Genomic DNA, 12,500 nt, shown 5'->3' on the forward strand with positions numbered 1-12,500 from the left:
GTGAGATGTTTCAACTGTTGTGATTCATTGTGCTGTGTAATATTCGAGCTTAACTAATTTGCATTCGTGAGTTGAAATTTAAGTTAATGCGCATTAAGATGACAGGCATTTGTAGCCGTGATCTTTCTGGCAAATGCAGCTAGCGATTGTTTTTAAAGATCAGAAAAAGATTTTAGTATAGTCACTGTAGCGTAAAATGCAATGAAGTTATTGTTAACTTTAGAAAGCAACAATATTTCTTTAACTTTCTTAAAGAGAGAGATTTCGCACAAATTTTATTTTAAGCTATTCACTTGAAATATTATTTCTCGCCATTGGCTTCGTTTGTGTGATCATTTACTGGTCTCGACATTTAGGAGGTAGTTGTTTGGTTCTATACGCGTAGGAATAAAACGACCAAGAATACGCGAATTTTAGTGGGTGTGCGATAGCAACACGAGACAGGAGTCGAGACCAATTCTAAGATTCTAACGATAGATAGAGATCAACCAAGCCCTCCTGAAATAAACGAAGGCAAAAAAAACGAGCTTTTATTTTTCTGTGAATTTATGCCACTAAGAGGATCGAAGTTGTCATGTTTTGATTGGGCAGCTCACGGACGTCCTTCTGAGGAAACAGGTTGTTAAAATAGCTAATTGTGATTGGAGAATTTCGATCCTAAGTATAATAAGTATAATAATGTCTTGTTGACAGGCACAATCACATAATTGAGTGATCATACTAACATTCTTTTTCGCGATCAAGTTGTGTGTGAAGCCCATGACAGTATGTCGTTTGTGACCATATTGCTTTTTGTTGTATTAAGGTTTTTCCTCGGAACGCTCAAACTACTCACTTATGCACATGCCGTTTGCGGTAGACCCACAGTAAAAGATGTGGTTGAGCGATTGTTTTGGCCCGGGTTGGTCAGCAAACTGAAAGAAAGCTATATTGAGAACAAATGTGTACTAAATGAACAAATATGTCAAAATCATGATATGAACTATACTGATATGAACTGCATTGAAACCAAATGCCAAACGAGAGAAACATAGAACTGAAAGTTTCCTAGAGAAGATTCAAGTTCCTGATGTCAAAGTTAGTGCTAGCGGTATCGAGTCGCAGAGATGTACGCCTAGCCGAATGCATTTAGTTAAATTTCAGAAAAAGGTGAATTTTCTGTCTGTTTGTATAGTCATGGCTTTTTGTTTTCTGCTATTACTGAATTCATTTGTATTTGGAGCTGTAACGCTATTTCATGTGCAATTAATTGCATCGTGTGCAGTGATCGTCACTAGTGTTGTTGTTAGCATTTTTTACCATAGTTGGTGTAGCGTTTTGTGCTTGAATGAAGCTATTCTGAATGCTTTCAATGACTGTGGCCAATTTGTGAAAGACGCATCGGTATCTGTTGTTGTGAATGTCGAGAATAAACGATTGGCAACTTTCATCTTGTTACTGCCGTATGGCAATCCCAGTTAGAAATTTGGTAGATTTTTCCGTTTTATTTTTATTTTCCGTGTCCGTAAAAGTCTTGAGGTTAGTAAACATCACCTTGAGATGATCACATTCAGATTTCAAAGACTCCCATGTGGACTACAGGTGGAACGCTCGATTTAACATGGTCTTGAGTAGCGATTTCTTGTACCTTTTATCGACATGGCTTTGGTGGTGAAGCAGTAGGCCAGTGTTAGTTGGTTTACCCAAGACTTCTACCATGGCACTACAATGATAGACAATACCAAAACAAGATCGTGCACTGTTAGAGCTACATATTATGTAAGGACAACTTGAATCTCCTGGAAGACAACACACAGCTCAGTTGACATTTTATATGGAATAAATCGCTGTGTTACTTCACTACCACACGTAAGCAATGCGTGTCTATTTTTCCTCAGGAGGACAGGAATTTCTTCTTTCTACAAATGATTAATTAATAGGCCGGTAGCCAGGTTGTTAACCTCAGAAAAGGATCTGTTTCTTGGTACGAACGTGTGAGGACCTGTGAGCGAGAGGGCCTCTGCTGATAAGACTTCTAGGTGACCCATTAAATGGTCTTAATGACCCCCCAACTTGAAAAATCTTTTCTGGAACGGTGCACGCACCACAGGCAACCCAGTGTACCCTCACGGAGGGTCTTGTTACTGATTAGCCCTAGTTATGTACGTAGCTTCCAAAACAAAAGAACAAAGCAGAGTTTAAGGACGGCGCCCACTAATTCACAGGTATTTTTGCTGTGGTTTATGATTATGCAGGAAATGTAGATCTTAATTAACAATTATTCGCCAAAGGCGAAGTGATTATCGGTGAATATTCACCTCGACTTTGTCTCGGTGAATATTCAACGATAATCACTGAGCCTGAGGCGAATAATTGTTTTAGTATAAATATACAGGTGATTATTTCAAAAAAGAGAAACATTTCAACGCGAAATTGTTACACAAGAAATCCACACAATGTTGAATTATTCCACGTGTATTTCCACAGTTTTTAACTTAACTGTTTAGCTTCATAACTTTTTCAAAAGCACATGGTTCTCTCTCTGACGTCACATGACGTCGCATACAGTGTCCAGTCCTCTGGCGGATTTCTATATCTAACACTCCCCCCTAGCGTAAAAAAGAATGTCATCCATGACATTTGACTTGCAATACAGAATAATTCTTTACAAGAGTAGTAGCTTTTGATTCAGAATATTCCTTACTTCTTAAATCCTGGAGTGGGGTGATCAGGCCCAGCTCCCTACAGACCACTTAATCTCTTAGTTCATCTCTCCATACTGGTGTTCACGATTCTGTAGTACAACGACTATCTTAAGAACGTTTTAACAGCATTAACATGACGAATGTTTAAATACACTTCGGAAAATTCTCGTTTTTTTTTTTTTTTTTTTTTTAAGTACAACAATGTATAGGCAAAAAAAGAAAAACTGTTTATCTGCACTGGAATGACTGGTATGGCACTCTCCATTGTGGCAGATGTGGTACTACTGGCTGGGGCATCATATGAGGCACTATCATGTTCGCATTCCAGGACATCATGGGTGGTACCGGTGGAACTATATAGTTCAAGGCTGGTGGTAGCACACAGTACTGGTTCACTGGCAGTTCAGGTATGTAGGGTGTTTGCGGTGTAGGTATCCCGCACTGCTGTATTTCTGCAATTGGACCGGCACGAACCTGCTGCACGTAAGTTGGTTCCCCAGGAGTGTCATAAGTAAGGCGCTTTGGGCCCTGTCTCAGACGCCGAGGCCGGCCTAAGTTGCCAGTATACTCTTGTTCGACCATCTCTCCACCATCTGCTTGAGGGTCCTCCATCAACGGTGCTTCGTTAGAGGTACCAGCAATGTTAGCTTCTGTTCCCGTTTCACTTGACACCTCACCAGCAGGAACATAGGTGATATCTGGTTGTGGTTCGTCTTTCCTTGTAGGCTCTACCTATATCTGTGTTTGGCCATTTCTATCACGTCTCAGAGGGCGCATGAAATTTCTGGAAGATCGTCTTCCCTGTCACTTCCGTCCCATTCGTGTACCAGTGGTTCAGTGTCATCACAATAGTAAGGTGCTGGTGTTCTGGTCGTCCTTATAGGAGGGAGGTGGTCGCAGGGTTTCCCTGGCAGCCAGTCACAAGGGAGTCACAGGTTTCGATGTGGAGTACGGCTAGGTCCCTGACTTAATTCTGGCCTTACGTCGTATACTGGGCTCCCCTCCCCCTTTCTTGCAACGACCAGATGAATTTGGTCTTCCCAGAACGCACGGAGCTTTCCTGGTCCACCACGAGGAGTGAGGTTGCGTACCAGGACACGATCTCCTACTTGCAGCGCTGATGATCTTACTCGTTTGTCATAATTCTTTTTCCCTCTCATGGCACTTTTCATGGCAGATTTTGACGCGAGTGAGTAAGCTTCTTGCATGGCAGACTTCCACTTGGTAACATACTCAGCATGTGATTTGGCTCCCGTTTCCTCCTCGAGATCAAACATTACATCAATTGGCAGGCGAGGATTACGACCAAATAAAAGAAAAAATGGGGCATAACCTGTTGACTCATGGACAGTGCAGTTGTATGCATGAACGAGTTTATTTACATGGTCTTTCCAGCTGGATTTGTGAGTTTCAGGTAGGGTTCGCAACATACTGAGTAACATACGGTTCATTCGCTCAACCAAACCATTGCCCTGTGGATGGTATGGAGTAGTCCTCGAGTGCATTACTCCAGAGAGTTCCTCACGCCTCTTGAACAAACGGTTTTCAAACTCGCCTCCCATGTCATGATGGATTTTCTCAGGAAACCCAAAGCGTGGGATGAAATCATTGAAGATCTTGTCTGCAGCAGTAATAGCGGTCTTATTCCTCGTTGGGTACGCTTGTGCATACTTGGTAAAGTGATCTACCACCACCAGGATATATTCATAGCCTCCTGAGCTCCGCTCTAGGTGCACAAAGTCGATAGAAACCATTTGAAGAGGAGCCGTTGTTGTAATTGGCTGTAATGGTTCTCTTGTTGGTAGATTTGGACGTCTCTGTTTTAGACATCGGCATACGTGATGGATAAAGTTCTCTACATTTCTCCTCATGTGTGGCCAATAAAATCTCTCTCGGGCCAGAGCTAGCAGCCTCTCTCAATACCAAGGTACCCCATTTCTTCATGAAGTTCACGGCAAACGGTGCGACGAAATTTCAGTGGGAGAACAACCTGCTGGTTACGATAAAGTAACCCACTCTTCCAGTGTACATGAAACTTGTGCCACTCGTTCAGGAGCTTACGAACCAAGGGTGATTCTTGGTACTTTTCCTTCACTGTCGGCTTGTGGTTTGCTTTGAGTAATTCAAGGACGCGTCCAATGTGAGGGTCTTCTTTCTGTGCTTTCATTAAATCCACCACTCTTACTTGATTGCGAGATGCTAATGACAGGGCGTCGACAAGATGGAGTTCCTCTTCTTCATCAGTCAGGGTTGTCAGCCAAATTGAGTCCCCATTTGACAATGTCTGGACTGCAGGGATTGATGCATGCAAGCTTTCGGGAGTTAACTTCTCAGTACAACTGTCCATGTAGGTGTGGAAGTCACGGGGCAATTGGGAAAGGCTATCAGCATCAGCATTCAACCTGCCTGGTCGATACCGTAGTTCAAAGTTGAAGTCTGCAAGCTCTCCCACCCACCGAAATCCTGTAGCATTTAACTGATCTGAAGTTAACATAAAAGTCAAGGGATTAAAGTCGGTGTATACTACAAATTTAGGAGCGTAATAGAGGTGGTCCCTGAACTGTTCTGTCACTGCCCATTTCAATGCTAAGAATTCCAATTTCCCAGAGTGCATGTGGTAGTTACGTTCAGCCGGGGTCAGAGTCCTAGAGGCATATGCAATTACTCGGGTAGAGCCGTTCTGCTTCTGATACAAGACCGCTCCCAAGCCATCCTGTGATGCATCGGTGTGTACAGTGAATGGCGCATTATAATCTGGGTATGCCAGTAGAAGAGGTGAAGTTATTTTACCTATTAGGGTAGCCAACGCAGACTGGTGCCTGGGTTCCCACTCCACTGGTGACGAAGATCGTAACTGTCCACTACGGAACCCTGGGCTCTGTCTGGTTGAGGTAGCATTCTTTTTCCCCAGCAGGTCATGATTGAGGAGATCGTAAACGAGTTTTGCTATTTGTGCAAAGTTTTCGATATGACGGCGGTACAGCCCAAGTAGACCCATGAGTCTTCTTACTTCTCCAACGGTCCGCGGTTTTAAATTCTTCATTGCAATCACTGCATTTGTAGCTTTGGGGTCTATCCGGCACCCGTCTTGAGAGATAATTCTTCCAAGGAAAGACACTTCCCGTTTGACCAATGCACACTTTCCAGGCTTAAGCTTCACACCATAACTCCTCAACCGACGAAGAACTTTACGCAGATGTTCAATATGTTCCGAAAATGTTTCTGAGAATACAATTACATCATCTAAGTAGGGGATACACATCTCGTCACGCAGCTCGCCAAGACAGTTCTCCATAAATCTCTGAAACTTTGCGGGCGCATTCATGAGTCCGAATGGTATTTGCACCCATTCGTATAACCCCCAAGGTGTAATAAATGCAGTTAACGGTTGACTTTTCTCACCGATGAACCCCTGATGATAGGCTTTTCCCTGATCTAAAACACTAAACCATGACTTGCCCCCTAGACTGTCTAACGCTTCCTGGATCCGAGGAATAGGATGCCGGTCTGGCACTGTTTTCTTATTTAATTCTCTGTAGTCTATACATAACCTCATTCCGCCATCTTTCTTACAAACACAAACAACACTACTTGAGAATGGCGATTTGGACGGATGAAAGCTCGGTTCAGCAAGTCTTCAACGTAACCTTTAACTTCTGGGTAGAGTGGACGGGGTATGGAAATGTAATTCTTCTGCACTGGCTGGTCACTAGTCAATCTAATATCCATCTCCAATTCGGTAATGCAGCCGATATTATCATTGTTCGTTGCAAATGCATCCGCTTCATCAACCAACAACTGTCTTGCCTGCTCCTTTTGGTTTACCGTCAGTCCACTCAAATCAACTTCAGGTAACCATGGCAAGTCACTCTCAATCCGTTCAGCCGGTGTATCTTTTTCACAAGGCAGTCCCTCGCATGGGGTCGGTGTCTCAGGGTCCTTAAACCTGACTTCAATAGGAGTACCTGACCGAACCAGCTGGAGGCGCCCTAGGACAACTCTTCCAGGCAGGGTGATATCGTGGTTTGTGTTGTTAGTCACTGCGACTGATAAGACAAAGTTCATCAGAATTGGTAGTACGTATTAGGCTTATCAACGCTTGTATGTCACCACTTTTACTCATTTTAAAGCTTCTTAACATCCTTCCCAGTAATGTATCACCTTCTTTGCCTTCAGTATTCTTGACCATTAATTCTATAAAATTAAAACCAATGATGGCATGCTCAATGTTCTCCATTGTCACCAAGAACGGAACCGTAGTTTCTGTCTCATTTTCATTTGTTAACCTTACACAAATCTCTACCCATCCACAGTAAGGGATATTCGTCCCATTTGCTGCTTGCAAACTTATGGACCCATCTGTACCAAGTAAGTGTTCAATATCCCTTATTTTGACTGCTGGTAGTTGGTGCTTCAGGAAATCTACTGAAACAATTGACACTTGGGCTCCTGTGTCCCATAAAACTTTTGTAGCCATGTCATCCAGGTAGCAATCTACCAAACACTTTCTTCCCACCAGCTTAACTATACGTTCCTGTTGCCTGGGAGTGATGTGACTAGCATACACACCTCTGTCTTGGGCATCTCCTAACCCCTTTTCTTTAAACGATTCTCTCTCAGAGAGTTCCTTGATTGCTTTGCATAACACTTTATGCTTTGGCTAATGAGCCTTCAGGCAACGCACCGAACAATACCAAACAGACTGGCACCTTGAACACTGTAGTAACTGTGTGTGGGAATCGGGCTTCAGGCAACAACTACACTGGTGGGACGTCTCTTTCTCTGGCGAGGCTACTTCCTGTCCCGCGGGGGTAGCCTGGCTGCGTTTCCCGGATAACTTCTAGAGCCTGGTCTGACAGTAGCGTGAAATATGGTTCAAGCCATCACGGAGGTAGCAATGTGGGCATCGGTCGCCTTCCCCTTCCTTCTACACTCTTGGCAACCAGGTCGTCTTGTTCCAGCTTTCACTCCACCTCCACCATGATGACTAGGTATCATAGTGTCTCCTTTCTGGTTACCTGCTACTTCCCGGAGGGTCTTAACTTCCGATTTCACTGTGGCCAGCTCTGCTTGTACAGCCTTCAGTGTAGCTAGGAGTGGTGAATCCTTCTGCAATTCTTTCCTTGTGTTTGGTTCTACTGCACTTTCAACGGTGAACACCTTTGCAGACTTTCCCCTGTTGGTAAGACTGAACTTATTACTTCGCTCGGCTTCTGCCTATATGGCTAGGCTCATTGCTCCAATGAGGTCTTCGTCTGCGACTTTTGGGTTTTGAGTGAGAGGTCTTATCTTTGTACGGATGGTTTCATCAGCGAGACCAGTTTCCAAGGCTTGCAGGTACAAACTTTGCACTGAGGAAGCATCATACTTAACCCCACTATCAGACTCTTTTGAAGCACTAATTATCTTCTGTCTAATCGTGAGTGCTCTCATCAAAAATGACTGCGGGTCTTCATTGGCCAGCTGGGCAATGTTTGTTAGAAGCTGGTAAAGTTCTGTGGCATTTTTCTCATGAAAATGGAAGCGAAGAATTTTACGCAGCCTGGGCAGGGTTAGGTCAGTCATGTTTTCTAGATAGCTTCTTAGTTGCGGGCCTGGCTGTATAGCACGGACTACGGCACTAACTACTTCCTTATACGAGTATCCCTTGGCAAGCCCTGGTTCTATTTGGGATATTAGAGCTTGATACCCAGCTTATCCTTCTGGCCAGGGTTGCCCACCACTCCTTGTATTTTAAAATCTCTGCGGAATATGCTTTGCTCAACCACTTTAACAGGAAACGTAATCGTGCCTTCGTCCTTCACTGAGTCAGTAAGCTCTTCTTTCTGCATTTTTGCCAATTTTTCCACGACTTGTTGCTGCTTATACTCTAATGTACCCAGTTCTTCCTTGAGTTTCTTTAGGTCGCCTATGTTTTCTAATTCTTCTTGGCCGTAATTATCTTCCATTCCCTCAAGTGGCGGTGGGCCCAATTGTGCGATCAGCCCATCGACATACTCAATTTGATCATCGTCGGACAAATCCTCAACTGAATCCTCAATTTTTCGTCTTATGGCCCGAATAACACTTAATTTCCTCTTGCCCTCTACTGCCAACTTTTCAACTTTACCATGAAGAGTAAATTCACACTGAACCTACTCAAGTCCAACGACAAAATTTTGCGAGCCAGGAGAATCAGTTTCTCCTCCGCCATTTTGCTTTTACATATAAACAACACGATCATAAACCCGCATGTATAAAATCCAATAAAACAGCGTTCCTATCTTCCCTGGCCTCGAATCCACACCCTATTATCTTATGACCAGCTGTCCACACCAAATGTTCCCTTAAACTACAACCCGTTGCATCCTGCTCGACAAAACGTTGTCCATCGAAACACAAAATCGAGGTGTAATGGCGGCGATACACTCAAGTCCTCGTACACAGTGATCAATTGACCATCCAAACAGTTAATACAACCATCCAGTTTCTTCCACAATTTCTCCCGGACAGGCCCCCAAAATGTTACACAAGAAATCCACACAATGTTGAATTATTCCACGTGTATTTCCACAGTTTTTAACTTAACTGTTTAGCTTCATAACTTTTTCAAAAGCACATGGTTCTCTCTCTGACGTCACATGACGTCGCATACAGTGTCCAGTCCTCCGGCGGATTTCTATATCTAACAAAATCATCTTCACTTACAGTGGCAAATCGACTACTGGCAGCCATTTTGTCCGTCGAGGTGATTATCGGCTATTAGTATAAATACACAGGTGATTATACAAAATCGCGCGCTCTCATTAACTCGCTATCTCGGATTATCAGCCGATAATCACCTCGATGGACAAAATGGCTGCCAGTGGTCATTTTGCCACTGTAAGTGAAGATGAGATGATTTCGCGTTGAAATGTTTTTTTTCTCTTTTTTGAAATAATCACCTGTATATTTATACTAAAACAATTCTTCGCCTCAGGCTCAGTGATTATCGGTGACTTCGTCTCGATGAATATTCACCGATAATCACTTCGCCTTCGCCGAATAATTGTTAAATAATCCGAGATAGCGAGCCAATGAGAGCGTGCGATTTTGTATAATCACCTTTGTATTTATACTAACAAGTGTTATTGAAATCCAAAATGAGAATTTTTGGTAACCACATAATTGGGTATGAAGCTTTAACATGCAAAGAAATGTATGGCATTCTCTCTTGAATTGAAGCTGAATTATCTGAATTATCCCAATTTTCTTTTTGGATACAAAGAGTACTTACTAAGATCTATTTTCTCTGGATAGTTTTAAACCGCGCTAAAATATCACTGTATTGGTAAGCATCACCTATACGAAACCCGAATATCTCAAGATGTGCAGAACGTATACATGAGCAATAACAATAGTAGGCTCTGTCCTTTATGATGGCAGACATTCCATCCCCTTCTGAAGGAAGATAGGGAGTATTTTCTAGCGCCTGTAAAGGGGTATGGGGTTAATGCCCCCCAGGAAATTTTTTTCAAATTTAGATTCGATCCTTCAAGTGGCATTTCCTGCATTTTGCAGATTTTGACATCATTTTTGTCGCATTCTAGAAGGTCTTTATTCTTACCTTTTCGTGCTTGTCTGCACAACACGCCCGGGGTGTTCAATGAAGAGACTGAGCAAGACATTATGGATAAGAAAGTGTAATACAAAATGTTTTACACTCAGATCACAAAAAAATGCTTAAGATAAGCAATTTTTTCCTTGTTTTCAGAATTTCATGATAAATCAGGAGAATCTGATAAAAATCAGGATAGTGAGAGTACACTTTGAACTGGGAATTGTCACTCGTGCTATCCAAAACTTATTTTAAAATTCGACTGAGTGAATATTGTGACATTCAACAAATACTGGACTTGTGCTCTCCAAGTTATTTGAAGTACTGAATTTCACAATGAGTGGCCCTGGTCCACCTTTTGCTATAAAATATTGGAGCTTGAATAGCATACTTACCTGTAGCTATTAGAGGGTGATGTGACGTGCTAGTTTTCTACCCATATGAACCATGTGAGCGTTACCCTACTAATGGAAATGGGTCCACACAAGGACAGAGAAACACCGGGGCTCGACACTAACGGTAGCCAACTAGCCACAGCCTAGTGAAAGTTCAGTTTTGGCTAGTAGATTTTGAGCTGCACTAGCCATTGGGGCTAGTAAAGATTATCATGAAGTGGAGTTCTGGACGAAAACAAAACTGAAAATTATTTCCTACGGATAAGGTAAAAGGAGAGAATAGAAAATAACAACAGAAACTGTGAGCGGATTCTATGGAATTTACTGCCTTAGAAAATTAAACGATAAGTTGAAAAAAAAAAATTAAGGGGAAACCAACGCGGATTACAGTTTCCCACGCCACGTTGCGAACGATTAATCACGAGTAAAATCACAGCTGAAATCATGCTGAACTTCTCGGCTGCTGTTTCCATATGGGCGTAACTTTATCGCAAACAATCGCAAGCACCTTCCGAGAGCTTGATCACAAACAGTTTGCGTAAATGGAAACACCTTTTACGTTCATCGCCGATAATCGCCGATGATCGCAAACAAGACGCAAGAGATAGAAATTGTTCTATTGTTACGTCTTGTTGGCGACAAGTAGCAATGCAAAAGCGAGGAAACAACGATATGTAAACACAATTGTAAACTGTTTCAGATTGTTTGCGATCAACCGACGATATTTTTGTGCACGTGATATGTTTTGACGAATTAGAGGCAAATATATGAAAATGTCGTCCGAGTACGATTGTGGCCCTGAATAATTTTGCACAAAATGGGGCTGCAGTCTATACATGGTACATGTATTTATAAATAACATCCTAACAAAATTTTGTTTAACTTGAAATCCCCGTGATAAATTTGCGAAGTTCTTTGCTGATTACTCAGGTGTAGCTTTCAGACTTTTGCATAATAATTCATTATTGTGCATTACATTAATTTTGTATGACTAGCTCGGTGAGCGGGCAAGATGAATCAAATCCTGTGCTACATGTATGATTGGCTACCTGAGCGGGCAAGATGGTGTTATCTTGCCTGCTTGGGATTTCTTGCTTGGTTCTGCAAGATCAAAGATCAATTTTTGGTGTTTTAGCCCCTATAATAAATCCTTTATTGACCAAGCTTGTTCGGTCAAGATGGCTGGATATTGGCCTCCTTCTTTTTTTTGCATGTTTATGGACTGAGATGAATAAACACTTGGCCAATATCCAGCCATCTTGACCAAACAAGCTTGGTCAATAACCCATATTTATCAGCCAATTAAGCGAAGTAATTTGCTTGGGATACTGAAAACAATAATGATGATGATGATGATGATGATGATGATGATGATGATTGTTTAAGCCCCTTATTCAATTTTAAAACGTTTTTACAGTCCTTGTACTCTGCATGATATTTGTTTCTAGCTCCTTTTTTTTTTCAATGTGTTTTTTCAGCAAAACAAACCATTCTTCTCTTTCTTAGTTAGTACTCAGTGTATTTCATCTTGCTAATTCTCCTCTCCTTTACTTCTGACCTGTGTTTTTCCGTTGTTTAGATTTCAAGCTGATGGAAAATCCTGCAGGCGTGGTCCTCGGTATCTCAAGGTCCAGCTGAATTCTAAAATCAATTTTGTTTGTCCAAATGCGGCAACTGTGCTTCAGAAACGTTCAACAGCCGTTCAGGCATCAGCCATGTATGAAAACCTTTGGTTGCTTGAGAATAAAACAGCGTTTGAGAATTGTGATAGAACAATGGATCCAAAAGCAAGACGTCTGTTAACATGCTCATCTCCAGTTAAACTGACATATACTTCGGTCATTT

At 42.2% G+C, this 12,500-nt stretch overlaps 1 protein-coding gene across 1 annotated transcript in view; it reads left to right on the top strand.

Annotated features, from left to right (window-relative positions):
• Nucleotides 1-12,500, top strand: part of LOC138019602 (ephrin-B2a-like) — a 25,377-nt gene that overhangs the window by 2,514 nt on the left and 10,363 nt on the right. The window contains exon 2 of the mRNA XM_068866462.1: nucleotides 12,235-12,500. This exon is cut by the window's right edge and continues 66 nt beyond it. Within this exon, the coding sequence (XP_068722563.1) occupies nucleotides 12,235-12,500 (266 nt within the window). The remainder of the gene's footprint in view (nucleotides 1-12,234) is intronic.

Source organism: Montipora capricornis, chromosome 10 (genome assembly GCF_036669925.1).
Source record: "Montipora capricornis isolate CH-2021 chromosome 10, ASM3666992v2, whole genome shotgun sequence".
NCBI classification, from domain to species: domain Eukaryota; kingdom Metazoa; phylum Cnidaria; class Anthozoa; order Scleractinia; family Acroporidae; genus Montipora; species Montipora capricornis.